Source organism: Myxine glutinosa, chromosome 6 (genome assembly GCF_964187855.1).
Source record: "Myxine glutinosa chromosome 6, kmMyxGlut1.1, whole genome shotgun sequence".
NCBI lineage: Eukaryota > Metazoa > Chordata > Myxini > Myxiniformes > Myxinidae > Myxine > Myxine glutinosa.
The window spans coordinates 51,286,378-51,305,580 of NC_136266.1; the positions used below are offsets into that span (position 1 = coordinate 51,286,378).

The 19,203-nt window shown below is 44.1% G+C and overlaps 2 protein-coding genes across 4 annotated transcripts in view; both read right to left on the reverse strand.

Annotated features, from left to right (window-relative positions):
• PC (pyruvate carboxylase) overlaps positions 1-11,963 on the reverse strand; it is a 663,757-nt gene extending 651,794 nt beyond the window's left edge. The window contains exon 1 of the mRNA XM_078779838.1: positions 11,822-11,963. The gene's annotated coding sequence lies outside the window, so the exon portion shown is untranslated. The remainder of the gene's footprint in view (positions 1-11,821) is intronic.
• Positions 11,964-14,541: 2,578 nt separating this feature from the next.
• DHX57 (DExH-box helicase 57) overlaps positions 14,542-19,203 on the reverse strand; it is a 71,249-nt gene continuing 66,587 nt past the window's right edge. For 2 of the 3 annotated variants that reach the window (XM_068120003.2, XM_068120002.2), the window contains exons 21-23: positions 17,286-17,411; positions 15,016-15,216; positions 14,542-14,813 (exon numbers count right to left, since the gene is read on the reverse strand). In XM_068120003.2, coding sequence (XP_067976104.2) covers positions 14,670-14,813; positions 15,016-15,216; positions 17,286-17,411 — 471 coding nt within the window. In that variant the 3' untranslated portion in view covers positions 14,542-14,669. Of the gene's footprint in view, positions 14,814-15,015; positions 15,217-17,285; positions 17,412-19,203 lie in introns of those variants that run through there. The other variant, XR_010984941.2, reaches the window with a different exon arrangement.

Genomic DNA, 19,203 nt, shown 5'->3' on the forward strand with positions numbered 1-19,203 from the left:
TGGGTTTCAGGTTTCACCTTAACCTCCCACAAAAAACGTGTCTATTATACAGATTTACAGAATAGAGGAATAACGTTCCCAATAATTCACGTACTTGAAGAAGACAACCGCTTCTCTGATAAAACAATTTAGGCATTAAACATTACTCTGACCAACCATTCAACGCATTTTTGTGTCTTTAGCTCTGATTGCTCCATAATATAACAACAGGACGTGCATCAGTTACCGTTTTATTGACCTCGGTGCATCGAACAAATCATTGTCGAACCGCGTGAAGCCACCACCTTGACCACTGAAAATAACTTGGTTGACGGCATGCTGACATACTCAACGAAATTACATAGCGTTATCTCACTGTACCCATGCTCCAGTAATTGAATGTATTTAACAAAACAATGTCCAAAATATCTAACCCTAACACCCCTAACAACCCTAACCTTGACCACATCAATTACTATACTTGGAGTTACTTGGGTACGTTAAGAATGCATAATAAAAGTAGAATCCGAATCCAAAAAGATCACAACCGATGTCCCTGGGCGGTGTAAAGTAAAATCAGACATACATTATCTTCAAAAGATTTATTAAAAAAAAAAAAAAAATGCTTTTGGAGCCATTTTATGTCACCTCTCACGGAGCATATCGTTTAATAAAAAAATTGTTGCTTTAATTTCAGACTACATTTCAACATAATTATTTAAGGCCATGAGTACCGATAGAAATATGGAATCAAATTTCGAATGTCGGCTTTGAATAAGCCGATACAATAATCTTGCCAGGAGCCAATCACAGTGAACAGAGACTCACACAGCCAATTAGCGTAACAGTGAACAGACGAATGGAGAGCCACCCTTGTCGATATGTGTATGTATGTATGTATGTATGTATGTATGTATGTATGTATGTATGTATGTATGTATGTGTATATATAAATATATATATATATACAGTGCATTCAGAAAGTAATCAGACCCCTTCACTTTTTTCACATTTTGTTATGTTGCAGCCTCAAGCTGAAATCGTTCAAATTCATTTTTTCCCTCATCAATCTACACTCAATACCCCATAATGACAAAGAGAAAACAGGATTTTAGAAACTTTTGCAAATTTATTAAAAAGAAAAAACTGAAATATCACATTTACATAAGTATTCATACCCTTTGCTATGACACTTGAAATTTAGCTCAGGTGCCTCCTGTTTCTCTTGTTCATCTTTGAGATGTTTCTACACCTTGATTGGAGTCTACCTGTGGTAAATTCAATTGATTGGACAACATTTGGAAAGGTACACACCTGTCTATATAAAGGTCTCACAGCTGACAATGCATATCAGAGCAAACACCAAGCCATGAGGTCTAATGAACTGCCTGCAGAGCTCAGAGACAGGATTGTGTCGAGGCACAGATCTGGGGAAGCCAACAAAGAAATTTCTGCTGCATTGAAGATTCCCAAGAGCACAGTGGCCTCCATAATTCTTAAATGGAAGAAGTTTGGAACAACCAGGACTCTTCCTAGAGTTAGCCGCCTGGCCAAACTGAGCAATCGGGGGAGAAGGGCCTTGGTAAGAGAGGTGACCAAGAACCCGATGGTCACTCTGGCTGAGCTCCAGAGATCCTGTGTGGAGATGGGAGAAACTTCCAGAAGGACAACCATCACTGCAACACTCCACCGATCTGGGCTTTATGGCAGAGTGGCCAGACGGAAGCCTTTTCTCAGTGAAAGACACATGAAAGCCCACTTGGGGTTTGCAAAAAAGCACCTAAAGGACTCTCATACTGTGAGAAACAAGATTCTGTGAAGAATGCACTTTCACTATCAAAGCTTTTTACAAGAATAATGATTGTGCAACTGCTGCTGCTGAAGCAGAATAGTGCAACTGCTGAAGAGAATGACAGAGATCTGTAATCTGGTGGTGAAAGAAGGCCGCATTCCAGTGGATTGGGAACTGAGTACCCCCGTCCCTCTATAAAAGGGGAAAGGTGACCCTCTGGAGTGTGGCTCGTATCGAGCGATAAAGTTATTAGAGCATGGAATGAAGGTATTGGAAAGGGCGTTGGAGAAGAGGATAAGGAAGAAAGTGAAGATCGACGAAAAGCAGTTTGGATTTATGCCAGGAAGAGGAACGACAGAACAACACGCTTTTTATTGTAAGGCAGTTGCAGAAGAAGTACATGGAGAAGAGGAAGAAGTTGTTTCTTGGGTTTGTTGATCTGGAGAAAGCATCCGAAAGGGTTCAACACGAAGTAATGACATGGGCATTGAGGAAGTTAGGAGTGGGGGAATGGTTGATCGGAGTAGTGATGGCAATGTACGAGAGAGCGTGCACAGCTGTAAGGACGAAGGACGGGAACAGTGGTGAGTTTGAGGTGAAGGTGGGAGTGCATCAGGGGTCGGTACTAAGTCCACTACTATTTGTAGCTGTGATGGAGTTGCTGGTTCAGAACGTAAAGTAGACTAGGCTAAATTTCTGATTTTTTTTTGGCAGAGGCATTTCTGAGTAAAAGTTGGTATCCGGGCGTTTTAGGTGGATATGAGGGTGCTGATCACGAAAAAAACGGATACCAAGCTGAAATGTGCATATTTAGGGCCTAAATCAGCAAAAAACAAAATGGCCGCCAAAAAAGTTTATGCGATATTTGTTTTTTTTTTCAGAAAAGTGGAATGTCGTAGTAATACTTGGTATCCATGCTTATTAGCTGTATATGAGGGTGCTGATCACGATAAAAAATAATACCAAGCTGAATATTACATATTTAGGGCTTAAATCAGCCAAAAAACAAAATGGCCGTCAAAAAAAGTATACGCGATATTGACATTTCTAATTTTCTTTTAAAAATAGGAATGTCATAGTAGCACTTGGTATCTATGCTTATTAGCTGTATGTGAGCGTGCTGACCACGAAAAGATAGGATACCAAGCTGAATTGCAGGCTTTCCATGGAAGATGTTTCATACACCATATTGGCTTTTATTGCCGTTTTACCTTGATTGGCAGTACATTGCTTTCAGATCACTGTCAACTGTATTTTCTAGTTAAGGTTGTTATCATGTCTAGTTAAGGACGGTTTATTTACCGGGACGGTGACATGCAACCTCTCTTTCTTTTATTTTCAGACTAAATCAAGATGGATCCTGTTGCTACTCTGAAACGACCATCATCGATTGACTTCGCCTTATGCATTTTATGCCAAACAGATGGGGATTTGCGATCTGCCAGCAATCAAGGTCTAGCCACACTCGCTAAGGCTTACGAAACCAGAAAGAAATTACGCGACCCAAAAAACCGCAATATAATTGATCGTCTGGATCTGGCGTTGGGTTCGAATACCACCTCAATCGTATGGCACAAAAACTGTTATGTCCAATTCACCGATAAAAATAAACTTCTTCGCCTAGAAAGACTGGAAGATCATCATCAGGACCGAGAAAATGTACCAACATGCAGCTCAGTTGTTGGGTCTACCCAAGGTCGTGTCATACGTCGGAGCTCTGTCAAGCCAGTTGACTGGACGCTGTGCATGTTTTGTCAGGATCGTACGTCAAAACAACGATTAAGTTCAGTTATGACATTCAATGTCAGCAAAGATATTTTAGAGGCATCTAAATTACATCACAAGCTATGCTTCAGTTTGGCAGGCGTTAGTGACCTCATCACAGCGGAAGGTAAATATCACCTTCCTTGCTTAAGTTCGTTCAAAAGAAGTACATCCAAAGTCAAAGAAGATTTTCACACCAGTCAAGACTTACCTTTGATATGGCTTTCTTCAGAACTTATGTATGCAGCCCAAAAGGGTCATGTGCTGAGGCTAAGTGACGTCTGGGATCGGTATGTAAATCTTTCAGAGGAAGCTAACACAGTTATTCCGAAGTCCTTTGTAAGTCGTCGGACAACATTCAGGGAAAAACTGCAATCTCGAGTAGGTGATACCATCCTCTTTGTTCGACCTGATGGTGGGACATCTCAGAGAAAAACGTTGTTGGTACCATCTAAGTATACCGGCAATGCTGTATCTGGACTGACGGATGAAGCAGACGAACAACTAACAATGCCTAGGTTCGAGCCTGAAGAGGACATCTTCCTGTCGCTGGTGCATGTTGCCCTAAAACTTCGAGGAGATTTGCTTGATAAGCCTGGCCACGTGGGATTTGAAGTGAGCATCGGAAACGCACTAAGTTGCGTACCAGAGACTGTCTACATGTTCCTCAAGCTCTTATATGGTGGTCCGTGTCAGCTTGAAATAGAACCATGCGATGCCAAAGAAGATGATACGAAACTAGAACAACAAGTCCTCAGCAGTGCTCAGGACATGGTATATGGAGTGAGCGGAGGCAGTAAACTGACGCCGAAACATATAGGGCTCGGCAGCACCCTGCACCAAACTACACGATCTAAGGAGTTGGTGGAAATGTTCCATAAGGCAGGACACACCCTCAGTTACCATCAAGTGTTGCAGTTGGACACAACCTTAGCCAAGTCCACAATTAAGTCTATGAATCCAAACACCGGTGCCGTCATACCACCTAATCTAGTTCCTGACCGCTTTCTGTTCTACACTACTGACAATATCGACATACTGGATGAGACATTGGACGGAAAAGAAACCTTCCATGCCACTCAGCTGGCAGCGTGGCAGAGAGGACCATCCGCAGACGTGAAGTGGGACAGCATGGTTCTTTCTAAAGACCGAATGCTGCATGTCCCAGAGGTCATGGACACCTTAAATGCTGCAACTATGCCTGCCGTCAGGGCCGAACCATCTTTCAGTGGCCAAGTGGAAAAAACTTGGTATCATCAACCGTCCAAGGACACTGATTGTGCAGCAAGGGCCCAATCGGTGGATTTAGCGTTCAATTTCATGCGACTCAACTCAACAACGGAAACCAGTTGGACAGTATTCAATGAGTCCCTGACACAAAATGATCCTCCACAAACTACAGTTGGCTATATGCCCATAATCCTGGCACCAGCGCACGAGTTTGATACACTCAAAACAGTCGTGGAGCGATGTTTGGAAGTTTCATCTCGCTTCGGACAAGAATACACGGTACTGAGTGTGGATCAAGCACTTTATTGCAAGCTCATGGAGTTGAAGTGGTGCAATCCGGAGTACAAGAAGAGACTCATTCCACGTCTAGGAGGGCTACACATTTCAATGAACTTTTTAAAAGTTATTGGAGAACACATGCACGGATCTGGATTGGCAGAGGCCTGGGTTGAAGCTGGTCTAATGGGACAGAACACCATTGAAGCAGCATTGGCTGGCAAAAAGTTCAACAAAGCCATGCGAGCACACAAAATTACATGCCAGGCCCTATGGCGACTATTAGGACCCAATCTACTAGACTATGTGAAAGAAGCCGACGAGCAACTGCATATTCAAATATCCAAGGCTGCATCCGACCTGGCAGATGTTGAGATCCTTGTCACCTTGCTGACAAACCCAACGTTTTCATCATTGATGTCAGATTTCCTGGAACGCAGAAAGGAGGACAATGTCAACTTCTCTTTCTGGTGGGGATACCTGGAAATGGTAGCAATTCTACTTATGTTCACAAGAGCCCAACGAGATGGACTTTGGGACCTTCACATCCATTCATTCACCTGCATGCTACCTTTCTTTCTCAGGTATGACCATGTAAACTATGGACGCTGGGGTCCTGTCTACTTGGCTGAAATGAGAAACCTACCAGAGTCAGTTCTCGAAGAATTCAAAAAAGGAAATTTTGTGGTCAAACGGTCGGCGCGTAAGTTCAATCAGGTTGATCCCGACCAGGCACAAGAGTGGTTGAATGGAACTGGTAAAAGGGGCGGAGGAATCGTTGGTATCACCAAAACCAATACAGCCTTGAACAGATGGGCATTGTCTTACAACCTGAGAGCACATATTGCAGCAGATACGCGTGAAATGTTGCAGATATATCCAAAAGACTTGCTCAGCCATAACGAATCGAAACCAGCAAGACAACAACGTGACAATGCAGACGAGAACATTCTGCTCAGCATATTGGAACGCTTCCATGTGTTTGCACCTGATACGCATCACGCTGTGTAAGGTCCATGTGTAAGGGTCCATGTGTAAGTGTCTGTAGATATCATTTTAGCTGCAGTTAGCCGATATTTAGAGCTATTTTGTGAGCAACCACCTTGAATGTGTCCTGTTTCAGTATATAGCTTTGGTCCAACACTAATAATAGTGCGCTCATATGCTTCCTTGACCTCGATAACCTGGGGCTAGACATCAAAATAATGATTCTATGTTCACTAGAACTGGAGATATCGTCAATATAAGATTTGATGGTGGCCATCTTGGAAAATGGCCGAAACATCGATTTCTGCTAAAATAGTATATACAAATTTGATTGCCCGGAAATATTCATCTTGTTTCACGTAAAGTGTACTTGTTGAAATGTCTTCCTGTGTGATTCTGAGTTCAGCGGCTAAAAGTTAAATATTTTGGCGGCCATTTTGTTTTTTCCAGATTTGAGCATCAAATACCAAAAATTCAGCTTGGTATCCTATTTTTTCATGATCAGCACCCCCAAAATAGGTTAAAAACACTTGTTACCAACTTTTACTCAGAAATGCCCCTATAACTTGTATTAGATGCATTTCTGGAAATTTAGCCTAGTCTAAAGGAGGGATTACCGTGGGAGTTGTTGTATGCAGATGATCTGGTGTTGATTGCGGAAAGTATGGATGGACTGAAGGAAAAGATGAACAAGTGGAAGGAATGTATGGAGACAAAAGGTCTGAAGGTGAATATCGGAAAAACGAAGGAGATGGCAAGTGGTAAAGCATGTGGTGAGGTGGTAATAACTGGGAAGTGGCCGTGTGCTATGTGCAGGAAGGGTGTCGGAGTGAACTCAATTCAATGTACAATGTGCGCTGAGTGGGTTCATCGAAAATGTCGTGGTTTGAGAGGGTCATTAACCAGTGTGGCAGCTACATTCAAGTGTAAGATGTGTACAGAGGGAGCTGCAGATGCAGGAAATGTTGAGTTGGATCTTGGAGACGGCGTGAAGCTGGAAGGTGTGAAAACATTTTGCTACCTCGGAGACATGCTGAATGGAGAAGGTGGGTCAGACTTGACAACAGTTGCTGGAGCGAGATGTGCATGGAAGAAGTTTCGGGAACTAAGTGGCATGCTGACGAGGAGGGGAGTGTCGTTGAAGCTGAAGGGAAAGGTGTATGCTGCATGTGTGAGAAGTGTTATGATTTATGGGAGCAAGACATGGGTAAATGAACGTAGAGAAGCAATGAAGGCTGGAAAGGGTGGAAATGTGAAGGGTTCGGTGTATGTGTGGTGTATCGTTGAGAGAGGAAGACAAATGATGAATTGAGAAAGATGAAGGGAATAGAGCCTGTGATGGATTCTGTGAAGAGAAACAGGTTGAGATGGTTTGGTCATGTGTTGAGGAAGGATGAAAGTGAATGGTTGAGAAGAGTGATGGAAATTAATGTAGAAGGAAGTAGCGGATGGAGAAGACCGAGAAAGACTTGGCTAAAGGTGGTGGAAGAAGAAATGTGGGCAAGGGGGTTAAACAAGGGGAGATGCAGAAAATAGGGCAAAATGGAGATTGTCATGGGGCCCGCAAGGTTAACCCCCGCTCTAGCAGGGAAAATGGCCTTTAAATGCCTGTTGTTGTTGTTGTTGTTGTTGTTGTTGTAAATGCTGCACAACGTCAATTCAAACTCTATTTCAATGTTCAACGTCATGGAAATGTGCTGTCTGTTTGTGCTATCAAGTTATGGGTTCAGAAGTTTTAGAGGACGGGTTCAACTTTAAAAGATAAACCACCGGGAGCACCCAAAACAGTAAGAATGGCACAAAACATTGAGCATGTAAGGGAGTCAGTTTTGAGAAGTCCGCATCGCTCCAGCCGAAAGCATGCATCAGCCTTAAGAATTTCTCACACATCACTACGCCGCATATTGCATAAGGATTTAAACTTTTATCCTTATAAAATTCAAACTATCCAGGAATTAAGCCAAGATGATGAGATCGCCCACAATAATTTTTGTGAGGGAATGCTTGGCCATGTTGCAGAACGTCATAAATAATTGGTGTCCAAGATTGGAGGAATGTGTCGAAGACAAAATAATGCGCATCTACTCGATGTTGTTTTCCACAAATAAATGGCAAGTTATGGACTTCACTTTCTTGTAAGAATTTGTTTTGAAATACAACTTTTTATTACCTTTACACTCGTGTTAAAAACAACCATATTTCTGCCTCACCCTGTGTATATTGTTATCTCGGTTGGGTAGGCATATATAGATTTAGGTACATCTGCATAGGTAGGTGCTTCGTCTGTCATGCTTGAGAATCTCGATATAATAATTTCTGTGGACCGGATGTCGGATAAGTGTCCCCGCCACGAGGGGGCGGGGTATAGTAACTAGAATTAGGGAATAAGGATAAGATTCCATTGTGTGTCGTCCCCTCTGTGATTATCCCGGTGTCCCGTATGGCAACGCACTCTTATACAGTAGATAGACCCATCAGTGCACAGACTAATTAAATCCCCTCTCACAATGACTGACTGAGGGATGATCGCCAGCTGCACCGGTTAGTCCGCAATGGCCGTACCAAGTCAACTAATCGGCTTCGGGCTGAGTGGCAGCAACTGACAAAAGTGCCTGTATCCAGAGGGCTAGTCAACCAACGACTGGTTCAAGCAGGCTATCGTGCCAGGCGTCCCCTGAGAAAGCCACGCCTGACCAGACAACACCGCCAGCGCCGATTGCAGTGGGCCAGAGAGCACCGTCAATGGCAGCCAGGACACTGGAATCACGTGATCTTCAGTGACGAGTCTAGATTTCTGGTCTATCGTCAAGATGGCCGCGTCCGAGTGCGCAGACAAGTGCATGAAGCCTACAACAAAGATTGTATAGTGCCAAGAGCAAGCTGGAGGTGGTGGGGTGACCGTTTGGGCTGCTTTTCATGCAGGGGGCAAAACTGACCTGGTTGTTCTGAATGGAAACCTGAACCAGTTCAAGTACAGGGCCATTCTGGAAGAAACATTGCTTCCATTTGGTCGTTCAGCCTTTCGAGGAAACTTTGTCTTCCAATATGACAATGCACGGCCTCATCGTGCTCGCATGATGCAACACTTTCTTGCTGACTGTGGTGTAGAGCATATGGAGTGGCCTGCCATGTCCCCGGATATGAATCCAATAGAGAACTTGTGGGCAGAATTAACGCGTCAAATCGACCACTTGGACCAGCAGCCGACCTCTGTGCATGAATTGCAGCAGGCTATTGTCACTGTATGGCAAGCGATTCCTGTCCAAACCTTGGCAAATCTCGTGAACAGCATGCCTCGAAGTGTACGTGCTCTCCTGAATGCTCGTGGGGGTTACACGAAGTACTGAACTGTAATTTTACTGTCCGTAATCCCAGTCGTAATTTAACTTTTGTTTTTGTTTAAAAAAAATTTGGCTAATGTGCAAAATAAAGAGATACTTCTGGAAAACGTACAGAAGTTTAACACAGTACTGTCCATGAATTGAGTTCGATATCAGTTTACATCACTTTCAAGGATCAATTTATTTGTTTCGAAATGTCAAATGTGGTTTTTGTTTCTTTTAAAGGTCACATTAATAAAATCTAGAATAATTTCAACATAATTCCAATGAACTTTTGGTTCTAAGACATCTTGAAAAGTAAGTTCACCCCCACAAAAAAAATATTCCATATTAAATGCGAAATGCCATATTTATTTATATACTAGCTGAGGTACCCGGCTTCGCCCGGGTTGAATAAGAATAATACAAATATATGATGAAAAGAACATGTATATTTTAGAGCAATATCACAGTACATTTCCTACATGACGTTTTGTCAATTTTCAATTTCTCAAAACCTTTTGGTATACAACATTTCTGGTTTTCTTACTTGGTGCCAAGACATAAAGATTGCTTGGTTTTCCAACCCTTGAGCAGCCCACGTACAGCTGGCCATGGGAAGTACCCGGCATTGCCGGGCGGGGGAAGGGAGGGGAGGAGGAAGGGGAGGGGAGGGGAACGGGGGGGGAGGGGAGGAGAGGGTGGGGAGGGGAGAAGAGGGGGGGAGGGGAGAAGAGGGGGGGAGGGGAGAAGAGGGGGGGAGGGGAGAAGAGGAGCGAGGGGGAGGAGGAGAGGAGAGGAGGGAGGGGGAGGAGAGGGGAGGGGAACGGGTGGGGAGGGGAGGGGAACGGGGGGGGGGGGAGGGGAGGGGAACGGGGGGGAGGGGAGGGGAACAGGGGGGGGGGAGGGGAACGGGGGGGAGGGGAGGGGAACGGGGGGGGAGGGGAACGGGGGGGAGGGGAACGGGGGGAGGGGAATGGGGGGAGGGGAGGGGAACGGGGGGACGGGGGGAGGGGAGGGGAACAGGGGGGGAGGGGAGGAGAGGGTGGGGAGGGGAGGAGAGGGTGGGGAGGGGAGAAGAGGGGGGGAGGGGAGAAGAGGGGGGGAGGGGAGAGGAGGAGGGAGGGGAGGAGGAGAGGGGAGAAGAGGAGGGAGGGGGAGGAGGGAGGGGGAGGAGGGGAGGGGAGGGGGAGGGGAGGGGTGGGGGAGAGGGGAGGGGAGGGGGAGAGGGGAGGGGGAGGGGGAGGGGGGGGGAACGGCTAGCTTGGCAAGCGATAGCAGGATTTTTACTTTTATTTTTACCTCAATGAGGGCTATATATATAGTCCGTGCTTGGAGCCTTCAAGTTCAACATAAAGTTTTTTTATGAAAACTAATGCAGATGTATAACAATCCACCAATGCAAGTTCAGAAATGAATGCAGATCCTTTACTTTGCGATACAAACGCAATTCCCGCCATTTCCACTCACGATCGAGGCCCTCCACAGTGGCCGTGCCTCTTTTTCCTCCTACAACTTCGTCTCACTTCTTTCACTCAAAATGTACGAAATTCTGCCGCATGAAATTATGTAGAGGCCTCGTCGGGGGGATATAAGGTACATAAAGAAGGCGTTGTAACAGAAGAATCAAAATAAAAGTGGAAGAACATGAGGAAATGGGAGCTATTCTGGACCCACAGCCAAACCCGACAAACCATTGCAATACACCCCGAACGTCTAGCGCCGCCACAAACCACCATGGAATTGCAGGTGGCGCCGTTTTTTTTAAAACCATTGATATTAAAATAAAACGTAGCCTATTAAACCACCAGGATTTTATGCTGATTCCGAATCTGTGTCTAAAACTTTTCTCCGATGTGTAGTTCTTGAGTTATAAGCGGACATCCAGACAGACACACACACACACACACACACACACACACACACACACACACACACACACACACACACACACACACACACACACACACACACACACACACACACACACCTTTATATATAGAGATTTCTGTTCAATTCAGAGAATCAGAAGTGATCCCAAGTATCATATCAATTTATAATCATTCGGAATGTAGCAGACGATAACAGCATTTTGTTTTCAGCGACGAATATGCAAAACTGACAAGTTAGAAAATAAAAATAAAAACTTTTCCTCGGTGTCCCGCATCACGCATTACATGGGAGTTTCGACACCAGCATGGAGTACTGTATTTCGAGCGATAAATGAAGTCAGAGCGCTGTTCGGTGCGCACATTAATTTCCTCGAACATGTACATCTCGAGAAACGTAACAGTCCTTGAATACACATCCCAAAAAGCGGTGTTATAACGAACCCAAACAAGCGCACCATGGAGTAGCTTACAATAGTACTACACATCGCGGTAATCCAGGTAAGGTAAATACGCAAAAGGGTCGAGTCGAGGCAGTGTTCGTCCCTTGCAATGCAAACGGGACGACGTAGCCGAGTCCTCACCTCGGAGTAAAAGTCGCTTCTTGTTCGGACTGCACGTTCCGGCAGTGCAGGAGCTCAAACTGTTGGAGACACGTCCCCGCACGTGGAACGTGGAAGCTACCGAATGACGATAACACGCACAAAGCGTACATCTACGCGTGTCGTCATGGCTTGGCAACATTACTCAACACTTACTCATGGAATTGGTAAAAATGAAACGTCATGTTTCTTTGGCGAAATTAATTTCCAGATCATGTAGTAACTGTCAAGACAGTTAATGCTTCCAAAGCTGTAGATTCGAATGTTATTAGGAAAGGTCAGATATGGATACAAAATCCGCCAAATTTTTATTCATCCCAGAAAACTTTAATTCAAACTAAATCAAATTGAATGCAATCACGATACATTGTATTGTTTTAAATACCTGGAAGATCACACTCACAGAGAGGTTTTATATGTAAATGAACGTTTGATTATTTTTTTTATCGATTCAGTGCTTGTGATTGGATAAACCACAGGTTTGAGTGGTACATTAGATTATTTCATTAATTATTACTGTTGGCTTTGTATTATGTCTAATCGTTCATTGGGCGTGTCTTGTCAGCCATGACGGTGTCGTTCGCTACTACAATAACACAGTCACCGAATATTACGACACGAATATTCTCGGGGAAAAAAATTAGAGCATCAACTCATTCAAAATAAGAAAGGTATTTTCCATCAACGAACTTGGTCAAACGACGTGTAGCTGAGCTGAGGGTATGCATTAGTATATTAACGAAAACGTTGGCATGGCAACCGCTAGCTCGACGCTTTGCAGCTGAACACACCACTGGCCGAGTGTCCACTCGATGGGAAGTACCACCCAGCCTGGAAAGTACCAATCCAGCTTTACATTCGGGTTGGGAATCAAACCCAGGCGAGATAATGAGTCAAGAGGCATCATGTCACGTCCATCTTTGTTTTGTCATATGGCAGTGACGGGCAGTGACATGCACAGTCCTACACAAAGCTTAAAGGGGTCCTTTTGGCTTCACAAGTCCAGTTAGGCCGCTGCATGCTGATGCTCTCAAGGCTGTACTCGTTCTGCTATTCTACTTGGCACCCTCATGACCCCTGCACAGTACCCATGAGACCACACCACCATCGCTGCAGATTGTGTACTTCGAACGCTTTAAGCAATCTTTTCCCGATCCCCACCGGCAGTGCCCAAGGGGTGTCCGCTGCACCAAAGGCTATTCATTCGCCACAGTGGTTGTAAAATGCGCAGTGTTGGCTGAAACTGTCGTCTTACCCGCACTCGGCTTTTCCCAGCACTCACTCCTTGTCCTGCCCCTCTTCCAACATGCCTGACACGTTTGTGTGGTTTTCTCCTTTTCATTACATTTCTTCACCTTCGTTCTTTTCTAGCCCATAACATTGTAATTCGTGAGCACGTGCTTGTGCCCCTATCAATTGTTCCTTCATAATTAGAGGTGTTCCTGATTCGCTTCCATACGTTGCACCCCTCGCCATTGAATACGACCACCCGGAGGAGGATGACTGAGTACTTGTACAGCACAATACCATGCATCACATCAAAGCCAAACGTCCTTTCTGTTCCTGGTTCCCAACATGGTCCTTTTGGTTTCTGGTTCCCAACCCGAATTCCCAACATCACCGACCTTAAAAAAAAAAGAAGAAGAAGCCAACAATTAGACCAACAAATTTAATGCTTAAGAGTTGAAACAGGAAAACCGTCACCAAGCTTTTAAAAGGTAGTCAATTAAAATAACATTACATTTATTGTAAACAGCATAAAATGTGCAAATCTTTGTCCTCGTGGCTTTTGAAAAGAAAAAGTGGACAATATGAGGAATTAGTGTTGTGTGTGTGTGTGTGTGTGTGTGTGTGTGTGTGTGTGTGTGTGTGTGTGTGTGTGTGTGTGTGTGTATATATATATATATATATATATATATATATATATATATATATATATATATATATATATATATATATATATATATATATATATATATATACATATACATATACATATACACAGTATTTATGGTTCAGAAGGGGCTGAGAAGACAGCTCATAGGTGGTGTTCTCGTCTTTATGCCGTCCAAGCTGGGGTGACCGTCATACAGGTGATTTTCAGACAGCGTGTTGCCTCACTGAGTAGGCCATACTTTGCGAGGACAAGCCGAGTGTCCTGTCAACTAGCATTTTGTGGTAGACAATGATCACGCGGGCCCTCTCAAACCAGCCAGTGTGTGCCACGAACGTCAAAATAATTCCAAATTCCTGCCCGGATGGACAATGGAACTGGGTCAGCTGCCAACCAAAGCCTCAGTAATGTGGGAATGATTTGAAATCAAATCCAGTCAAAAGATACATTCGCAAGTCTCGGACGTTTCAAATCCACATTACGGTATCGTGCCGCTTCTCCAATCCAATCGTACCAAAACCCAAAACCCCCTCCTCCCAACCTCGACTCATCGAAATACCCCCAACCCCACTATATGGAAGACAAAAGAGCAAATTTTTATTCATCAAGTAACATTTAAATAAGTTATCAAGCACAGGGAGCTTGATTCTTGGTCCTCTGCATATACATCTAAACAAAGTGCAACAATCCATGTACATATACCTCTGCATGTACAAATCTTCATCATCACTGACAAAGAAGAAATCATCACCGATGTGTAAAGCACCTTATAGGGAATTACAGACTGCAGATTTAGGCCATAGTCCTCTCAATTAACTTCATTTAATCACAAAACCATCGTCGATGTAACAATTTGAAAACACGAGTCGTTGAGCCTTTGCAGCTGCATAAATACGATTTAAAAAAAACAAGGTCTTGAAAAGGCCAATGGTCTTTTCACTGTGTGCTGATGAGGTTCACAATGGTGTCGATGATGTCGGAACCACGCGGACAAGTATAGAGATCCAATTTGGGGTTGCAAATCTTATCTTGGAGAAGGCTATCGAACTGCAAGCGAAGCTTCCTCACCAAATCGGCCACCTGAAAATACGCACAGGAACAGATTTCACGCTAAGCTGCCCGCCTCCCCTGATGTACAACAACCTCTGAACCACTCACATGAGATAAACATTCTCCATCTCCATGATAAACATCCATAAACATTCTCCTGCAGCCGGTATTTCATCGAATAAGGACCAAAAAGAAGAAAAAATTCAAAGGTAGGAAAGTGCTTGAGAATTACCTCGTACGAGGAAGCCGAGACACGAATCCAGCCATCATCGAGCGCGATGGCCCACTGCTCTTTAATCAGCGACACGCTAAGCTTCCCTCCTCCAAACAACAACAGTGGGTAGACCGAGACGACGCTGCAGTCACGGACAAACAGTCGACTGGTGCGTACCTTCTCGTGGTAGACCATGAAAGGACTACTGAATGAAGTATCCTGTAGATTTAACAAGGTGCACATGATAAGAGAAACCAGCAGAAAAAGCAACCTGCAAATCTGACCAAGTGATTCCAGGTCATAATTTACTTGTTACCAGTCCAAGCTCAACATTTGGAAACTCTAAAATATCAAAACATAATTTAAATCTTTTTTTTTTTCTAGGAGACACCATATCTGTACTGGATGGCCATTGGCTCCCAAGGGGAGCTCAACCACCTATGGTCAGGCATTGTTTTTAGTCCTGGCAGGTAGCACTGGGTTACATGTTAGGGATGGGGAATGAAACGAGATAGTGGTGCACCACCTGCTTGAAGCCCTCGAGTGAAGAGTGCGACTGAACAGTCTCTGGAAGACAGTTCCACAAACGGGAGGAAACAGGAACTAAAGAGTTGAGTTTTGAGGCAAGTGTAGATTCTGGGAGTTTAACCACGAGGGGTTACTGCAAGAAAACATACACCTGGAGGAGTTGGGGAGGGTCGGAGAGTTGAGAGAGCAAGGCCGGAGCAGAAGCAGTAAAAACAGAAGCCACCAAGCTGTCTGTGGTGAGAATAAGCCTTGTGCTTGGGCCTCATCATGGGAGATGCCAATGTTGAGAGCTTTAGATTCCATGCACAGAAAAAACACGTAACAGTCAGGCTCTAACTCATCGGAGTGCAGTACTCAATTGAGCCACATACAAAATTATTGAATGCCGAGTAGTTCAGATTTTTGTTCAAGGAACGACATAGAATGATGACAAAGGATGCCCAATCTGTAGCTGGCTTTGGAGGGCAGCTTTTTTTGGATACATTGTCGAGGCTTGTGGAGGAGCTAGAACGGGCTGCGTCGGGACGCAACATAATGAAAAGAACAGTAGAGAAGTGGGATGAAGGCAAACACACCAACAGCAGGGCTGAGGGACAAAAGAGGGAGACTTGACTACATCAGGGATGTGGGGAAGACGTGGGGCGAACAAGATGGATGCAGCCGCAAACTCTCAATCATCGAAGTGCAAGGAAAAACGAAACCTGAAAAGTGGTGGACTTGGAGATGGTTAAGGGGAGTAGAAAACATGGTTGTGGATATGGGGTGGGGGTGGGGGAGAGGGTGACCAGAGATGGTGGTGAAGAGCTGTATTTAAGCCCTGGAAGGAGGAATGAGATTGACACCGAGGACATTTGTTCTACAGGGAGGGGGAAACCCGCCAAAAAGGAACAAATAAACGGAGGTGACGATCAAGTCTAGATTTTGGGAGTTTTCACAGAAGGTGGTTACTGACAGACCGCTTGTGCTCTGCAGAAACCTGGGGGTGGGGAGGGGAGGGGCAGAGCACAGAAAAAGGTTTGCATTTATGGTTGGCCCAGGAGAGATCATGGCTGATGGCGAGGCCAAGAGGTTTAACAGACTGAGCCTCTTCCAGTGGCTGACAACAGAAACGCACAGATGGTTCATTTGATGATCCTTCAGGAGCAGTGGTAACAAGGCTGCATATACTCATATTGTAGGACCTCAAAACTGAGTTTGAATGTGCCTTCAGAAATATGAGAGTGCTGAGTTGCAATCAACCTAACTTTATAATATGGTGCAATTTTATTATTCGTTAACTTTGGTGATTCCTTGAATCAAGCATTGTTATGCAACTTATTGCAAGGGATTTCAACTGTCTGCAACTGGCATTCTCATCTTCAAAGAACCCTAAAAATCAAATCCAATTATCGAAAATCATAAATTGTAAAAAGGCCTCAAAAGCATGCCTCAAGATTGCCATACAAGTTCAGCCTTTAGTCTACCACCTTGAACCTAAAGGATCTTTCAGGTTGATGTTCCCCGGCAGTGATGGAACACCGAAGCCCATGATGTCCCTCCTCTACAGACATCCAACAATCATTGTGCAAACACCATCTTAAACGTTTTGTTTGGCAAACTGCAATTATAAATTCACGATTGGCTGTGTTAAGGTGAATAAACGATGATGCGGCAAAAAGGAGATGTCACCAATTTAAGCCAATTAAACATCTGCAACAATCTGACATGTCAAGCGAAGACATTAAGGGTTGCAGAGTGCAGTGGACTGGGAACCTTCCTACCTGGTAGTTAATGGAGGAAGGGTGGATATGCACTTCATCAGTTTTCGTCATAAAAACCAGCTTATTGGTCTTGGAGGACAACTTCTTTCTGCCTGTAGACTTTAACTTGGATTCTGGAGTCGTTACCTAAAAAGATATATATATATAAAAAATTAAGCAGAACTGTATAGTCACTTGGAGGCTAAAAAAGTAATTCGTTCCTTTGACCATCTGAAGTACCAACCTAATACTACTTTAATGGCCCCCAATTAATCCCAAATTATTGTGGTGTCGGCTGCACTGACATCGGCGAGTTCTCTCACTCCACAACCCTCTACCTCAAGCATCCCCTTCTTTGAACCCCCACCACTCCCATGACCATCACACCAATTTTGATCTGCCCCGTCTTGCCAACTACACCCATAATCAAGTACCTGTCTGAGCACATGCCCCAACCAATACAGTCATGCCTTGTGCATATTACACCCTCAACTTAAATGGAACCTTTTGGTGACAGACCATTCCAGAATCTCGTCCTACTCCACCCTGCTCTCACATCCCAAAAGCAGAATCCACCTGATTTAACAACATGCCCATAATTTCCTTTGCCTAAAGCATGGGTTTATATTTCTGCACCACCTCAATGCTGCAGTCACATACCTCAAACAAATATCATGAAGAGTTTTAAAACACCTGCATTAAGCCTCAGCGGACAACGTGACCAATGTGACCAAATACAAAAGTACCATGAAGAGCTTTAAAACACCGGAGTTTTAGTTAAGAAAAATCATCATACACAAAGTTTTATTTAGCAAGTTATTTGCCTGCTGGTTTATTTATTTTGTTATTACAAATATTATTATTTATTATTTAGCAAGTTATTTGGTTTTTTTTTTGGTTTTTTTTTCATTTGGGCTTCTTTCATTCCTTTCTTCATTGGAACCTGTTAAAGCACCTCGCCTTTGTGCCTTGCCAGCAGCCAAATATAACCACCTAAAGGTGGTAAAGGCCAAATATAACCACCTAAAGGCTTTGTGCCTTGCCAGCAGCCAAATATAACCACCTAAAGGCTTTGTGCCTTGCCAGCAGCCAAATATAACCACGTAAAGGTGGTTATATTTGGCTGCTGGCAAGGCATAAAGGCGAGGTGCTTTAACAGGTTCCAATGAAGAAAGGAATGAAAGAAGCCCAAATGAAAAAAATAAAGACCAAGGGATAAAACTTGAGGGTGGTGGGGGGAATTTAATGTAGTACGCACAAACTGCTTGTTGTGACTGATTGTGGATAGGAACTGCCATTAGAGACCATTTTCTCCCCACAGAGCGGAGGTTGGCCTTTTTTGGGCACCGTGGTCCCCTTTTGGAAGCAATATTTTACGGCCGGTTGCCCTTCTTGCCACCAACCCTGTTAGTCGCTTCTTGCAACACACAGGGAATTACCAGTAAACTGGTACTCAAGGATAGCTGTGTTGAAATTAGCTAAGATCGTACTTCACACTTCACACACGTGAACGATGGTTCATGCCTGCAGTGACAACCTTCACACTTTTTTGGGCATAGAGCACTATGTGTGTTCTGCACCTTTCGGCGAAGCTTGGAAGATTCCTGCATACATATCGTCCCTCTCTTTCAAGTGGCAACAAAATGCTTTTTCTGCTTAATTTCTGGAAGTGGCAGCATTTTTATAGTTGCTTGAAGTCAATGTTGTGTTCACATGCAATTTCCACACTAAAGTGAAAGGTAGCTGCACTCGCCGCATGTGCATTTGCAAATTCTCACTTTCCGTCAGAGAAGAACATTGTTCGTGTTGTCTGCTAGGCCTTCACTCAGTTTATTATCGATTCTTGGCTCACTAATAACCTTCAGTAAATGGATAATTTGCTTCTTTCGCCTAGTCTGGTGTTTAGATGGTGTTGGTCCACAACCTGTGATGGAAACCA